This window comes from Gossypium hirsutum, chromosome A12 (assembly GCF_007990345.1).
Source record: "Gossypium hirsutum isolate 1008001.06 chromosome A12, Gossypium_hirsutum_v2.1, whole genome shotgun sequence".
In the NCBI taxonomy this organism is placed as follows: Eukaryota; Viridiplantae; Streptophyta; class Magnoliopsida; order Malvales; family Malvaceae; genus Gossypium; species Gossypium hirsutum.
The window spans coordinates 90,336,572-90,353,446 of record NC_053435.1 but is presented as its reverse complement, the minus strand read 5'-3'; the positions used below and the strand labels follow the sequence as shown (position 1 = coordinate 90,353,446).

The following is a 16,875-nucleotide window of genomic DNA, read 5'->3' as shown; positions in this document are numbered from 1 at the left end:
TAAGAAATATGAAGAGACGAAATTGTCCTTAAAGAGATGAAGGCATTTTGAGTAACGTTTATCGATGATGCGAAGCAATTTGATCTGAACACTTCACATGTGGACTCTGAAAGAACTTTCTTTATTCCCTCTCGAGTTCTCACCACCACCAACGGCAGCGTAAATCCGAGTCGAAGAAGCCGAAGCAGAGCTTTCGAAAGCTGGCTTAGAGTCGGAAGCCAGTCATGGTAGAGCTAAGACACCCAAGCAGCTCGCTCGGGAGCCGAGTCGCTTCTTCTCCAATGAAACGCGACGAGGACACCTCTCCTCTGATCCATGATCACTTTTCCCAGCACGTCGAGGATCACCCTCGCCATTCTTCACGAGATCGTGAGCGTTCTTTTTGGTGGCAAACTTACTCCTTTTTCCCTTTCTCCAAGGATGATCCTAGGTTTTCTCAACGCGGCTCCAGGATCTCTCTTTTCTTGCTCCTTTTTGTCGCCATTGCTGGATTGATCTCCATTTTCTCGATCTTGCATCAATTAGTAAGAAAACGGTTCCCTTTTTTATTATTAAAGTGTTCTATTTACTCGGCACTTTTTTGTTTCTAGATTTGCTCCTTTTTTCTTGTTGCGTACGATCAGATTATAAGTGATTCTTAAGTTTTTTTTTAGTAATAGTGTTATTTATGTTTGAGAAAACAAGATACATGATTGGAGTGAGCTAGCGGGTTAAATGCTGTTGAAATTTAGCCTATTGAAGTTTGCTTAATGGAAATTGTGATTTGGTTTTTAATTTGTATCACTAATACTAATATATGTATTTTAATTTATGGTAGAATTCCCCGTATTTATGTAAAAAGGATGGCATTGTTCTGCATTGTCCGCGTGTAAGTTTCTTATGAACCTTGTTCTGGTTTTTATTACTTCCTGTGCTATTAGTGGCTTCTCCCATTTGTAAATGGTGTTTTATGCATTCTAGGTTAAGGAGAAGCCTTCACTTTGGGAGAATCCGTTCTCTGCAACTACTTCTTGGAAGCCCTGTGCCGAGCGCCGTGAAGGTGGAATATCAGGTATTGTAGGTTCCTTTTTAGAACTATACAACTATGTCTTTGCCTGTCTCTCTGATTTTGCAAAATGCATTTATGCTGTGTTTGGAAAATAAATTTGGATTTAATTTTCTATATAAATTATGATAATGAAATGCATACATTATGAATAAATTAGTTATAATTCAATATGATTATATATTTGAAAGGTATAAAACATGAATTTCGAATTCACAAATATCTATGGGTATTTTGAATTTATGACTAAATAGGCTGCAAATCCATAAATTTGAAAAAAAATAAGCATGAATGTTACACATTTAGATGTACTTTATCATTAAATTTTCACTATTTTTGGAATCCAAATCCTAAATTTAAAATTTAGAGTCCTGAACATAACCTTAAGGAATTGTTTGGTACTTCCAAATTGTTTCTTAACTTTTATTTCTCGTTATAGAAAAGACATTTTGCAGAGATTATATTATCATATATCTTGCTTCTTGAATTTGTATATATATTATCTAGATGGAACTGCTAACTGCTAAGTTTTAGGTTTTCATAAAGTACTAGATCACTCTGAACTTTTTCAGACAGGTTAACAATAGCATTCCTGATATTTGTTATCAAGTTGCTTTGTTTTCTTGTTCATGTTATCACAGCTAAGGTTAGCCACTATTTTGAACACTGTGCAGATCTTCCTCCTGAGAATGAAACAAGTGGTTATCTATTCATTCATGCTGAGGGTGGTCTAAATCAGCAAAGAATTGCGGTATGGATTCTTTTCTTTTGTTGCAGGTTTCTATCCTTTTTCCATTTTTTATATTTCAAATGTATCTTATGGAGTTGGAAGGAGTTGCAGTTTCTTTTGAATTGATGGAGTTATAAATTATTGATTCTTATAGTTGGTATAACTGACCTGATACTTGAAGAAAACTGCTCTTCCCTCACCTTACAATTCAAAAGCGTTATAATCTCAATTATGTAACAAGTCTTTTTGAAGTGATTGCGCTATAATTCACTGATACTTATAGTTGGCATCACTGACCTGGAATTTGTAAAAATAATGGATCTTGACTCACATTGTAATTCTGAAGCGTTATAATCAATTACTGTCTCCTAGATGGCTGCAACTAAAAGTCCTATGAAATTGAGTCTAAAGTTACCTTGTTCTATTGACTTCTTTTGGCCTATTGTGTCATGAAACTTCTTTTGGAGATGATACCTTGATATGAACAGGAAAAAAAGGATGACTATAAGCACGTCTGTGCCTAAAATGGTAAATAAAGTGCTTCCTTAAATGTTCTTTTGCTGCTTGTTTCTGTCATAATTTATTGATCTTAATCTGGTGCACTTTCTGCTTAATTCTATTCAAGTTTTATCATTTCCAAACACCTTTTAATCGTACTTAAAATGGAAATTTGGCTGAATAATTTTTGAAAGCTCTACTGATTTGGTATCACTAACAGCCAGCAGCAAACTTATGCACTTATTGAATATTCCATGCAGATATGTAATGCAGTGGCTGTGGCTAAAATTATGAATGCCACTCTTATCTTGCCAGTGCTGAAGCAGGACCAGATTTGGAAAGACCAAACGTGAGATTCCTTGTCCAATAATAGCTTCATTCGTATTGTTGGTCTTGTGCACATATATCTCTGAAACATAAGAAGTCATATATGCTTTGAAAAAATGAGAGAAGTAACTGATTATTAGTTTGGTAGAAAGATTTGTTTAATTTTTACCCTATAGCTTCACAACCTTAATAGACATAAGTTATGTTTATACAAAAGATTAGTTTTCTTCAAATTACGAAGTTTAGAATTAATATTTGTTTGAAATGTAGTGTCTTTGGTCTCACTTCCAGTGATTTTAAAAGCTTCTATAATATGCTAAATTTCTACAATAATAGTGTACCATGTGTTAATGTTAACATTTGTACTCATTAATTAACATTTGAAGTGGCTAAGCACGTCATAATTGTTTCTTTATTCAAGTTAACTGAGGTTGGCTTATAACCTTGTCAAGCTGTCAAATTACATATTTAAGTAGCAATACCTCGTGATTAAATATGTTCTTGGAATCTTGCCTTGAACTTAGCTTTCAAGCTCTAAGCTAACCATAGGTTTCTGAGAGTTCTCGGCTTCTTTTGCTCCTCACTAATCACTTCATGAACCTAAGTAAATCACTTAAATGCATTACTTACCATCTGACTGTAGCAACTCTATTTCATCCTTTCGTTTGTAATGTATTTGTAAAATTATGTGCAGCAAATTTGAAGACATTTTTGATGTTGATCATTTCATCAACTACTTGAAGGATGACGTGCGAATTGTTCGTGACATACCTGAGTGGTTTACTGACAAATCAGAATTATTTACCAGTATAAGGTGATTTTTCATGATTTCTCTGCCTCTCTGCTGGACTTGCTATTTTAATCAGTTGGATTTCAACCGCCAATTGAGAAGCTGTTTGCTTCTATGAATTTGCTTCAATGGCGTCATGATTTCCCTCGATGTTGTGATTATGACTTCATTAGTGGCATTAACTTGTGGGAGACAGAAAGCTAGAGGTGGGGCTGACGTGGGCCCTCTGTGGACTTTGAATGATAGATACTTCTTTCATAATGAGTTTTAGCAGACTGCATAACTGAAATTTTCATTTGTTTGTTTTAGATTAATTGATAGGTAATTAATATTTTATTTCCTTTATTTTATTTTGGAAACAATGGCATCTTGTTGTCAAATGCCTTCAAAAGCAAAATGTTAGAAAGTATGCCGCTCATGTTTCGTTTCTCGTATGCTAGAATCATCAGCGATAGACCTTCATCTTGCTACATGTGTATCATAGTTTGTTTGGAGCTTGTAGCCATTCAATCATAGGGTTTATTAGCAATGATGTGTGTACTTCAGATATGATGTGAGAATTCAAGAATGAACTGAATATCTATACCGAATTTTTGCCACTGGAATTGTTTATGAGGAGAGTTTTCTTAATGTGTAATAGGCGGACAGTGAAGAACATTCCAAAATATGCTCCAGCACAATTTTACATTGACAATGTGCTGCCTCGAATCAAAGAGAAGAAGATAATGTCTCTAAAACCTTTTGTTGATAGACTTGGGTAAGTCATTGATGTTGTAGATATGTGTCGTATTACTTTCAAATGTTCACTTTTCAGAAAAGAGACTTGGGCTTGGTTTGTTAATTCTCCTATACTACTATATTTCCTTCCTAATGCGTTTGGGTATTGATTTAGGTATGATAATGTCCCTCCAGAAATTAACAGGCTAAGATGCAGAGTCAATTATCATGCTCTTAAATTTCTCCCAGAGATAGAGCAAATGTCAGATTTATTGGTATCAAGGATGAGGAACCGCACAGGAAGTCCGAATCCTTACATGTATGTAATATTTTTCTTGAGGTTCTACTAATATGTCGAATTCATGCTTCTCTTTTTTTAATCCAGAATAACTAACAGTCCATTTCTTTCAGGGCTTTACATCTTAGGTTTGAGAAAGGGATGGTGGGCCTATCATTTTGTGATTTTGTTGGAACTAGGGAGGAGAAAGCTAGAATGGCAGAATACAGACAAAAAGAATGGCCTCGACGGTATAAGGTGATTTAGAACAACTAGCCTTTTCCGCTTTGTTTTTTGAGAACCAAAAGTTGGTTTGATATACTTATTTCTGTAGTGACTGATTGCAGAACGGAACCCATCTGTGGCAGCTGGCTCTGCAGAAAAGGAAAGAAGGAAGGTGTCCTCTTGAACCTGGGGAAGTGGCAGTGATTCTTCGAGCCATGGGCTATCCAAAGGAAACACAGATTTATGTTGCTTCTGGCCAGGTTTATGGTGGTCAGAATCGGATGGCACCCTTAAGGAACATGTTCCCAAATCTGGTAATCTTTATTTTCTATGAATGCTAGAAAATCTTCTTGTCCAGAATAATTACTAGGCATGTTTTCCATGTTCCAAATATTTGGCGTTTTCTCTATCCAGGGATGCACTCTCCTGTCCCACTTCTTATATATGGAAGCATTAAAGCTGTATACTTATTCAGACTTGTTAGTTAACAAACCGGACTATATCAGGGACTGACATGCAAGCAGTTTATTTGACGTACTTGAAATGCAGACTATCTTTTTATTTTTTTCTGCAAATTTGAGATGATCATTACAAGACTTTCAAACAGGTTACCAAGGAAGAGTTGGCAAGTAAGGAGGAGTTAGTTGCTTTCAGGAAGCATGTAACAAGCTTGGCAGCTCTTGATTTCTTGGTGTGCCTGAAGTCTGATGTGTTCGTGATGACGCATGGTGGCAACTTTGCTAAATTGATAATTGGAGCAAGAAGGTACGTGGGTCACCGTCAAAAATCCATAAAACCAGACAAGGGGCTTATGTCCAAATCTTTTGGGGATCCTTATATGGGGTGGGCGAATTTTGTCGAAGACGTGGTTATCACCCACCAGACACGAACTGGATTGCCGGAAGAGACCTTCCCAAACTATGACCTTTGGGAGAACCCCCTAACTCCTTGCATGTGTAAAGCCTGATAGTGTACGTATATCATTTCTGCTTCACTAGTTTATTTTTCAGGATCATCACCGAGACGAAACTGCATCTCTATCTGCATTCTGAATAAATGGAAATTCTTTTACTCACAAGCTACAAGGAGGGAGAAAACAGGTAAAAAAAATAAAATCATTCGGCCGGAAAAGAGTGCCGACAGAGAGGTGATTGGGCTAATTGGAAATTGACCTTGTGAGGCTGCCTTTACAAATGGGACGCTCAGCGTTTGCAGTTTTGTTTGTCTCCAAAATTAAAAACAAGCAGATTGGTTTATTAACATGTTTGCCCCTTTCTTTTTTCTATTGTTTTTACTTTGTACCTTCAAGCATCAAGATTCAGGACGTGTAAATTATTAATGACCTAACTATTTTTTGACCATTTTACATTTTTATAGATTGTGTTTATACACAAATAATTAATGTTTTTCCTCTTAATTATACATGAATTCAAAATTTTAATTTATACATTCAAATATTGTCATAAGAAGATTAAAATTTACTATTATGAATATTGTCAGAATTTTTTAAAAAGAAGGCTTAATGGTTTTTTCGATAAAATCAATTAAGCCTTTTTGATATTTTTGCGCCCAATTGAATTTTGGACTAATAAAAGTGGTTAAATAAGTTTTCTTGACTAACTTTGATTCGCAGCAAAAAGATTAAAAAAAAATTAATTTTTAAAAAAATAAAAAAATTTAAAGGAATATTTCATTTTTTTGGAAAATTAAAAATATTTAAAAAAGATTTAATTTTTTTAAAATTTGTAAATCTATAAAATATTATTAAAATTTATAAAAATATTAAATAAAATTTAAATGTTCAAAAAACTAAAAATAAAAAAAATAAAAGTTAAGTTCAGGATCAATCTAGACATATTGTTGTCCAAATTCTCATTGAATCTGAAAGACCATATGTCCAAGTCATTCAAGATGATTTTTCTAAATTAAATAAAGTTTTAAAAAATATTAAAAATTAGTTTTCTTTAAAAAATTGATCTGTATCAATTTTTTAATTCTATTGGTACCCTTAAGGGTATATAAAAAATTAAAAGAAACATTTTATAAAATAAATAAAAATAATATTAATTTTTATTAATTGCACGTGTAAAGTTTTTTTTAAATATATGAATATATCCAATTAAAAAAGTGTATAAATTATTTGATTACATGTGTATCCTAAAAAGTGTATCAATTATTTTATAACTTAAAAGTTTTAAACAATTTGATATATTCATACATTTCAAAAAAACCTTTACACATATGATTAATAAAATTAAAATTATTTATATTGATTTATTTTAGAAAATATTTTTTTTATTTTTTATTCATCCTAAAATGTACCAATATAATTAAAACATTCATACACATGCCAATTTTTGAAAGATAATTAATTTTTAATATTTTAAAACTTTATATAATTTAGAAAAATCATCTTGAATGAATCTGGGTATATGATTGTCCAGATTCATTCTAAACTTTAACTTTTAATTTTTTTTAAAATTTTGTAACTTTATTTAATTTTTAATAATGTTTTAAAAAAATTACAAAATTTAAAATATTTTTTAAAAACATCTTTTTAAAATTTTTATAAGATTCCAATAAAAAAATTAAATATTTCTTTTTAACTTTTTTTATTTAAATTTTTTATTTTTGCTAACGTGCCACTCAGCAATTGTCATTGACATGGAGCGTCATATCAATGTTATTTACGCCCACATCAACACTGTAATAATCAATGCTAATCAAAAGATTTATTTGACCAATTTTTTTAATTCAGAAATTCAATTGTGTGCAAAAAAAAATCGCAAAAATTTAATTAATTTTTTTCTAAAAAATTTAACAACCTTTTAAACCATTAAATCTAAAAAAAATGTTACAATATATTAGAAATTTAGATATCAAAAATCATGGTAGCTGTTCCGAAAACAAAAACTGATTATTTCTCCAATTAATTTTGAAACTATGACAAAAACCTACTTTTTTTTTTCAATGGGTATAAACTCTTGATTATTTCCAAATTCTAAGTCGAGGCAACTAAGTCTAATTATTCTTTTTTAAATATTTTTGGTTTTGGGTTGGTGGTGAAATTCGAGGAAAGGGAATTTTAAATAAAATTTGAGTGTTTTTTTTTTAATTTAACGTAAGAAATAGAGACTGTTGAATAATTTTGAGTTGCTTTGTTGTTTTCTGTTGGTTGGAGTGAAGAAGGCCAATCAAATATTGCATATTACTTTCGCCTAAACTTGAGCTTTTTCGTTCTAAAGGTCTTTCAATCCTTGACCTGGCAACTATTGTAGACTCAAGCTTGGAAAAACAAATAAACTCATCTCTTAAATTTGTTAAGGTTTGGTTAGCATTGTTTTGAAAATTCTATGAAAAAATATTTCTAAAGGTCTAGGTTAGTTGGATATAGCAATGGGAGTGCTGAAAGCGTCTAGATTACGTAAGCAATCCCAGACAAATTGCTTTTGCAACCAAAAGCACTTTCAAGAAGGGCTTAACCAGCAAAACAGTGTAGCTGGTAAGGAGGTGCAATGGCTATTGGCTTATGCATTTTGGGGTGTATAACACCTTTACTAATTCTTATCAATCCAAGTACAAACTGAAATAATAGAAGCCTTCATACAAGCTTCCAACTGCTACCAATTTAAGATTTTCAGACCCTTGTATTGAGTACAAATTGCAGAGTAGTTCTTCAAGGTATGCCTAGCTCCTTTTTCAGTTATTTCTTTTGGTCAAGTTCTCGATGAAGACACTGCATCTAATAAACTTCAAAGGCTGTCGAGGCTAAGGCACAATATTCCAAATCAGTATTAGATCGAGCCATTGTTTTTTTTTTCTTCAAACACCATGAGATGAGATTAGGGTCATGAAATTCAACATAAGTCGAGGTACTTTTCCCGTCAATATTGTCACCTCCCCAATCCGCATTAGAGAAAGCAAAAAGAGATGAAGAACATGACGATTTGAGTAGGAGACCATGGTCTACTATACCTTTTTACATATTCAAGTATTCATTTCACAACTTGCCAATGGTTTACAAAAGGTGAGTGCATGAATTGAGTTGCTTTGTTGAATGTCATGGTTATGTTAGGTCAGGTAAGAACCCATCACTTGTCGGAATAATGTAGGATCTTCAAAGTTGCTAGAAATGTCTAGCTAATATTGTTTGTGAAGAAGATAGTATTGTCATAGGACTAGAACTTAAGCCTAGCATCACACAACTTTAGGCGATTCTTTTGTTTCAAATCTGCCTAAGTTAGTCAAAAATGAGAATTCACAAAGTAATTTTTCTAAGGCACTGAAATAAAGCGGGAACAACTTAAAAATATAAAGAAACTTGAATCAAATATTCTTTAACTCAAGAATGAAATAATGAAGGAGATACAATGGGATGATTACAAATGAGGGGCAAAACCTTTATTTATAATTGAACTCTCCCAAATCCAACGATACAAATTAAATTATATTAACGGTCAAGAGTACTAAGGAATTTAAACTATATACAATCTTATCTCTTAGGATTAGAGTGCTTTATTAAGCTACCAAGGCTTTAAGTAGATGGGCTTCTCTATATGTTCCACAAATTGAGTCAGTTCAAGTGGATCAAATAAACCCCCATTTAATCAGTTTACCTCCATGAGACGGTTTGTGTACATTCATCATGAGTTTTGATTCGCGGCTGGTGACATAGAGATAAGGATAGCTTCATGCATATTCAACCGCCTCAAAAGATCCCAAATATACTTGGATTGAGAGAGTTAAAGTCCATTAGGTAGTCAAGTGACTTTAACACCAAGAAAATAGGTAAGGGAATCAAATCTTTAAGGGCAACAGTTAACTCAAGCTGTCGAATGATAAGTTGAAGAAGAGTAGTTATTGAACTTGTCAGAATGAGATCATAAACATACATAAGGCAGTAAGTTGTTCTTCAAAGAACACGCCTGGTATAGCTTGGTGGGATCTCTAAAGTCTTTGGGTTGTTCCATGTAAACCAATTCTTCAAGTGTCTCATGTGAAAATGCATTGGATACGTCAAGTTGACAGATAGACTAGTTAGAATGGATAATAATAGATAAGACTAGACATGTCCATGGGTCGGGTCAGACCCTAATAATAGATAAGACAAGAACTAACCAACCTTTCTCTCCTTTCACAACCCACAACCCACACCACATGCCATATATTGCTTCAAACCGATTTGAAGCAATCTGACCCTGCTAGCTAAAATCGAACCTTCTAGCCTCCTCCGTCATTGTATCAATGGACCTCAATTGACCTGAAGAGTGGATTGTCCCTCCTTACCAGCCCCTAAATCACCGTCAGGCCATCCTCCATCCACCAAACATCATTTTTCGTCGACACCTCTCTTTGGCCAACAAGTAAGCAACCCAATTGCCCCCTCTCTTCATATGCTGAAATTTACATCTCTCATAATTAAACACAATTCGTTTCGCTTCCCATATGTGACTACTAATTTCCTATCGATCAATGCATGTCGAGCTTCGTTATAACCACCAAGAAATCCCCCTCAATCTCCACTGCCAAAATCTCAACTCCCGTGCAAATCTGAAAGCCTAGGTACTAGCCAATGCCTCCGTCACCAACGCATTCTGTACCTATCTATTCCATAGGCAACCTGCTCCATTATCAGACCAATGTGCCACCAGCGCATCATAATTTTCTCCAAATTAAATTATTTAAAATTTGTCATTAATAAATCAAACAACAAAAAATGGGAACTAGAATTTGAAAGAATTAAAAAGATTAGATTAGCAGGAAATCCAGGAGGCGAGGTGAAGGGTCAAAAGTCAAAACCAAAGCAAAACGCTACCAATGTCTCTCTCCACACACGATTTTCGGCACAAATCCATTCACCAATATACTGTCGTCGAATCACCCAATGAAATCAACATAAATTATTAATAAAAATGAATTCGCCTATACAGAGACACAAGAACAAACATTCTTTATATTTTGAAGGCACAGCCTAAAGTTTTCTTTTTCTTTTGCCTTTGCTTTTTATTTAATAAAATCAAATAATTTTCAGTGTCTCTTTATGTAGAAAAGAAAAAGGAGATAGTTGAAATTGAAATCGAAATCCATCGTTTAGTTTCAAGTCTTTTTCCTTTCACGTTTTCTATCATTTTCCGTTTAGGCAGCTGATCACGAAATTATTTCTGTCCGAGAAAGCTATAAACTGCTTTCCACAGATTTTCACTTTAAGGAGTTGGAAAATATTAGATTTCAGAACCTTTTTAAATACACTTTCAGTTTTTGCCAGATCTTGCTCTATTCTTCACTATCATCTTTCTGTTCAGGTAAGTAAATATTTGTAGTTTGCTTTCCTTTTGTTTAAATTTATTTAAAGTTCAGTTTTCTGTTTGGTTCCCGAGAAAAAAAAATCGTTGTCTCATCTACAACCTGTGTGAGCATTCAATGTCTTACACTTGCTTAAACTAGATTTGATTATTTGAATGTTGTTTTAGTATTTCAGTTGTTTATGCTCGAGCTTGCTATTTATTTTCTTTTCTTTTTCTCCAGTCATTAAGCTTTCTTGATTATTTGAGATATAATGATATTAAAATAATCGAAAAGGTGGTCGAAATCGGGAAAAAAATGATTACAGTAATAAAACCGGATTTTAAGCTCAAGCTTTAGGTATTGTTTATGTTTTTGGTCTTTTTGTTTTGTAATTTTCAACCTAAGCAAGCTCGGTTACAGCTCTGAAGTATTGCAGTTATTTTAATTTTTTGAATTCAACAATTTTAGGATTTCAGGTTTTTAGTCAAAAAAGCACATGTTTACTTGACGACTGTAGAGTTATTGAATCCAGGACAGGACTGGAATTTGTCTGGTTTTTGTGTTTGCCTGGTAACTTCGATCTTTTGTCGAAGGACTAGCACATGGTTGCTTGCTTTGTGAAGTTACTGGTTGAAGATTATCTGGATTCTTTGGTGGTACTTAGGCTGATTCTTGCACATTTACTATATAATATGATCCTTAGAAAACGATGGAAGGGTCTCGTAGGTTGTATTTTGTTGGCTGCTTTCTGTATATTTTTGGTAAATTTGATTGAACTGGGATCTCATCTTAGAGTCAATGGCTGCAAAGTTGCTGTTTGAATCTCATATCTTTGTTAATTTATTTTATCTGTAACTATTTGATTTTGCTTTATTTTAACACAGTGTTTTGAAAACATCAGGTCTTTATGCTGAGGGTGTCTCTTTCTTTTATGGAGAATTGGCAACTGAATGACTACTAAATAATGCTTAAAGGCTCTCACAATCTGAATTTTGTGTCATTTGTTGTGCATATATGATCAGACGAATTTAAATAGTATGGGGATCTTTACACGCAGGTTCTCAACTTATGATGGCCTCTTTATTAGAAAGAATTATATGTTTATGTGTAGAAAAAGTTACATAGATGTGGAAGTTATTTAACTTTTATTCTATCTTTGTGACTGCAGTATTGTTAGTAGAAAGCCGAATGAGAGCATGAGGCTTATTGTAACAACATTTTTTGGAGTAGTTTTTGGCTTCTTGATAGGATTATGTTTTCCAAAATTGTCGTTGACAAAGGTAGACAACTATCTCTTAATTTTATTTTCATCATTTTGCTTCAATTCAATAATGATCTTTTCATCTATATAATGGAACTTCTATATTTCTCTGAATATGACAGTTCAGTCTATCAACCAGCATTCTTACTGCTATTGATTTCAAATACACCGAGTACACTAAGTTGGGCCCCTCAAGCTCAACTCATGTGTCCCATCCAGTTGGTAATAATGGTAGCTCTGCTAACGTCACATTAAGGAAGGTATTCCTCCTCTCCTGATCTAGGCATTTCAAAATTATCTGAGAGAGTTTTTTTTTTAAACCTTTTTTGTTTAAACCTTTTTTGTGCAGTTTAGTTTTCTGCACTTCCACTTTATTTATTCAGGTCAAGCTGTTTCTCCTGCATTATAGGTTTTAGCTGCTTGTTGTAGTGGGATTGGGAGGTTTTCCTTGTGAAAGACAAGGAAATAGTGTGGTCTACATGCCATTCAAACTTTTGGATGCAGAGGCATTTTCTTTTTCTTTCTTCATTCAGTTTCTTGCAGAATAATGGTTAAACACTAGGGGTGAGTATTCGATCGAGTCGAGTCGAATCGAGTAAAAAATTTTCGAGTTAGTTGAGTTAACATCCTATTTTAGCAACCGAATTCAATTTGAATTTTTTTCGAATTGAATCGAATCGAGTCAAAAAATTTCGAGTCAAATCGAGTTGAGTTAACGAATACTATTATTTATACTTAATGTTGCGTTTAGATGGACCAATTATTTAACTAGTAGATGAAGTATAATATTATTTAACTGCATAAACAATATAATGATTTTGCCTTTTAACTATCAAAACGACATAGTTTTGCCTTTTAATTTAATTATTTTGAATTTTAACTTTTAAAAAAGTAAACATTTATCAAAACGATGTAGTTTTGTCTTTTCTTATTCGGATTTTCGGATAACTCGAATTGTGTAATTCATATTTGAGTTAAACCGAAAAACTTAATTTTTTATTCGAGTTGATCCGAATAACTTAATTAACTCAAATAACTTGAACTATTTAATTCAAAATTTGAATTTTTTATCGAGTTTTTTGAATCGAATATTTTGCTCACCCCTATTAAACACTATTGTTCTCATGGAAATCCTGGTTCACCTGTTGAATAAAATACCTAGACTATATATAAGACGGAAAAAGCCATCTATTGCACTCTTAGCCTAGCATGTCTCCTACCTGACTGAATATGTGCATGTATCATCTATATATGCACGCATCTAGACCTATGTGTGAGTTGTGTGCATATTACTAGTACTTGGTATTTTGGTAGACATTGCTTTATTTTAGTGCTGGCTTATTATCCAAATGCGTTATTGGAATACATCTTTTACAACCACCATGTTCCTAGATGACATGATTTCTGTGTTTGATGATTTTGTAGGACCTGAATAATATGGTGCTAGTCTGATATGCCATGTTTTGTTCTTCCTTTATGACACTGATGCAGATTTGGGTCCCATCAAATCCCCGAGGTGCAGAAAGACTACCACCAGGAATTGTTAGAGCTGAGTCAGATTTATACTTACGCAGATTATGGGGCAAACCCAGTGAGGTATTTTTCTTGAACCCGTTTGGCATACAACATAATTTGAGCCCTGAACTTTATTCAACTTTCAAATGCACATATGACTATGTTTAGCTTTGTCCTGTGAAGTTAAATTAGTTTTGTTTCAATTGAATAACTTTTGTAAATGGAAAACCTTTGTGGAATTGCTGGAAACATCTCTTTCTACAAAGCTTCTTGTTCTCCATGTTCCAGAGCATATGCTAAATTATAACTAAAACAGCAGACTTTGCTGAAAACATCTCTTATACAAACCTTTTCAAGATGCCTAACACATTGCAGGATCTAAACAAATTGATATATTATTGTCTTAAGAGGTTGTTTGCATTATTAAGTTTATTCATGTGATCAAAATCATTATCACTTCTACCATTCCACAAATTAACAAAGAACTACATCAGATAAGTTTTTCTATAACCGTGGTTGTGTTTTGACAATATTGCCATCTGCAGGATTTGACCAGCAAGCCAAAGTATCTTGTCACATTTACTGTTGGTTATGATCAACGAAAGAATATTGATGCTGCAGTTAAAAAGGTCTCTCTCTCTCTCTCTCTCTCTCTCTCTCTCTTATGCGGGGGCAGGTGCCGAGAGAGCATGGAGTTTCTGTTGCCCATGTGTTTGTTTTGCACATTTCAAGTTCTGTGACTAAAAATGTGCTTCCTACAGTTTTCAGGGAATTTTACTATCCTTCTCTTTCATTATGATGGTCGAACAACTGAATGGGATGAGTTTGAGTGGTCAAAGAAGGCAATACATGTGAGTGTTCGTAGGCAGACTAAATGGTAAGTAATTGGAATTGGAAAATAGATTTGCAAATTCAAGTCCTGCTTTTACTGGCTGGATGAATGCAATGCTTGGTAATTCTTGGTATTTGTTAGAAGTTTTAAAGATCTAACTATTAGGAGTTTTAACTACATAGGTGGTATGCCAAGAGGTTTTTGCACCCTGACATTGTCGCAACCTATGACTACATATTTATCTGGGATGAGGATTTGGGGGTTGAGCATTTCAATGCTGAAGAGTGAGTATAGGACATTGCAAGACTTCTTCATAAATGCTTCGTTTCAATTTCAACACTTTTCCTTTAAATGAAATTTATACAAAGACGATGTTTTATTTATTTCATTTTCAGATATATTAAACTGGTGAAAAAGCATGGACTGGAGATTTCACAGCCTGGTCTGGAACCAAATAAAGGGTTAACCTGGCAAATGACAAAGAGAAGAGGTGATCGCGAAGTTCACAAGTAAGAAAATTGGGAAAATTATACCATGAATTGTTGAAACCAGACTAATCAATTGAATGATACATAAATATTGTCATTTTCATATTTTGATTCAGAGAAACGGAGGAGAAACCGGGCTGGTGCAATCATCCACATGTTCCTCCATGTGCAGCGTATGCAAACCTTCGAGCATTGTTGCTTATTATCATGCCTTAATACTCCACAGGTTTATTAACTAATAGTATTTGTTTTCTTTCGTAAATGTAGGTTTGTTGAGATAATGGCTCCTGTGTTTTCACGAGACGCATGGCGGTGCGTATGGCATATGATTCAGGTATAAGGGTGTATTTCTCGCTCACTTTAGCGTTGATAGGTTTCAAATTGTTTTCCTGGCGTACATTTTATTGGTTTTGGTGTACGATGTCCAGAATGACTTGGTCCATGGCTGGGGTCTTGATTTTGCCCTCAGAAAATGTGTAGAGGTCAGGATCCTGTTATCCTTTTTATCTTTTTCTCTTATTCTCTCTGTATTTGTATGTTCCCTTTACGAATGAATTATTTGTTCAGTGATCGAATTACAATACAACTATTTATTAAAGTACGGATATGTTTCTTTATAAACAGCCCGCCCATGAGAAGATAGGTGTAGTAGATTCTCAATGGATTGTTCATCAATCCGTTCCCTCACTTGGGAACCAGGTAATGACAACATTGATTTTCTCCTTTATTATTATTAAACGTTTGATATGCTTGAATGAAGCACTTACTATAATTTGGTTTTTGTCAGGGAGAGTCATTAGATGGGAAGGCACCATGGAAAGGGGTATGCAAACTTTCCTTGTTTCTTGTCTCCCCTTCGGCTTTTTTCTTTCTATAAGATATTATATATATATACAAACGCACACAGGAGGGAGGTGGCAGTTATTTGAATCTCAAATTTATAAAATGTTGCATTTTAAAAGCAGTATTTTTCTTTTATGGAGAAATATTTGTAAGATGGTAATTGACATTTAAAAAATTAATAATGTGAGTTCTGGAATTGGCAGGTAAGGGAGAGGTGTAAAAAGGAATGGAGTATATTTCAAACGAGGTTTTCAAGGGCGGAGAAAGCATACTTGAAGGAAATAAATTCAACATCTCGTTAGGAATATATATATATAGCAAAGCAAAACTAGAAAAGCTAACCCTTTCTATACTTTCATTATTAGTTATTACCCCACCCCCCCGCATTGGGATTTCATCGGATCTTCAAGTATTCATTCAATCATAAAACCTCACTCCCAATACCTGCAATGGTTGCGTTACTAAGCGAGTCTCAGATTTTATTTTAGAACGATTCTTCTTCTTATTGTTATTCACATAAAGTTTGATGAAATGCATCATTGTTTTTGTAGCCACAACTTTCTGGTCCCCAAATCACATTGAGACTTTAATTCCCATTTTTTTTTTTACTTTTTGAAATTGGAATCAGAATCAAAATATTCGTTTGTGTGGGTAATGAATTTATGAGTTTGGTTGATTCGGGTGAAGTTTTGGTTATATTTTTATGAATAAAATTATTGAGAGCATCTTGGCCAGCTTCATTGCCACCGCATTGGCTGCAGCTTCCAAAAACATGATAGGATTATGAGGAGGATATCTGTGTCTTTCAGATTTTAAGCCCTTTCAAAGATTGGAAATAAAAATGGGAACAAAAGAAGTTTTGGGAACAGTTATGAATTAAGAGAAATGATTTTATTAGATTACGGAAAGTGGTATGGCAAGCACGAACATGATTAATATGAACAAAACCAACGTGGCATCCATGACATTGAATGAGCTGCAAGCACTGGAAAACCAGGGTTGTTGAGGCACATCAGTCCTGGATTTGCAATATTTAGCCCCC

General features: G+C 33.8%; 2 protein-coding genes across 5 annotated transcripts; both read left to right on the top strand.

Annotated features, from left to right (window-relative positions):
* Nucleotides 1-13: 13 nt before the first annotated feature.
* LOC107928686 (protein PECTIC ARABINOGALACTAN SYNTHESIS-RELATED) lies at nt 14-5,970 on the top strand. Of its 2 annotated transcripts, none has more exons than XM_016859936.2 (11): nt 14-524; nt 818-868; nt 961-1,051; nt 1,720-1,796; nt 2,534-2,622; nt 3,295-3,414; nt 4,031-4,147; nt 4,283-4,426; nt 4,519-4,642; nt 4,732-4,923; nt 5,217-5,970. In XM_016859936.2, the coding sequence occupies exons 1-11, from the start codon at nt 225-227 to the stop codon at nt 5,574-5,576; spliced, it is 1,665 nt and encodes a 554-aa protein (XP_016715425.1). In that variant the 5' UTR covers nt 14-224; the 3' UTR covers nt 5,577-5,970. The 2 variants fall into 2 exon arrangements, with proteins under 2 accessions (XP_016715425.1, XP_040938979.1); XM_041083045.1 differs by lacking the exon at nt 5,217-5,970 and adding an exon at nt 5,024-5,192 and having other exon boundaries at nt 30-524.
* Nucleotides 5,971-10,364: 4,394 nt separating this feature from the next.
* On the top strand, nt 10,365-16,558 carry LOC107928687 (uncharacterized). 3 transcript variants are annotated; one of them, XM_016859937.2, is made up of 15 exons: nt 10,365-10,911; nt 11,796-11,951; nt 12,063-12,174; nt 12,278-12,415; nt 13,647-13,751; nt 14,216-14,299; nt 14,432-14,547; nt 14,685-14,786; nt 14,898-15,011; nt 15,107-15,163; nt 15,258-15,324; nt 15,419-15,472; nt 15,615-15,689; nt 15,778-15,813; nt 16,037-16,558. In XM_016859937.2, exons 2-15 carry the CDS (start codon nt 11,932-11,934, stop codon nt 16,133-16,135), a joined length of 1,179 nt encoding a protein of 392 aa, XP_016715426.2. In that variant the 5' UTR covers nt 10,365-10,911; nt 11,796-11,931; the 3' UTR covers nt 16,136-16,558. The 3 variants fall into 3 exon arrangements, with proteins under 3 accessions (XP_016715426.2, XP_016715428.2, XP_016715427.2); XM_016859938.2 differs by lacking the exon at nt 10,365-10,911 and adding an exon at nt 10,956-11,018; XM_016859939.2 differs by lacking the exon at nt 11,796-11,951 and having other exon boundaries at nt 10,405-10,911.
* The last annotated feature ends 317 nt before the right edge of the window (nt 16,559-16,875 follow it).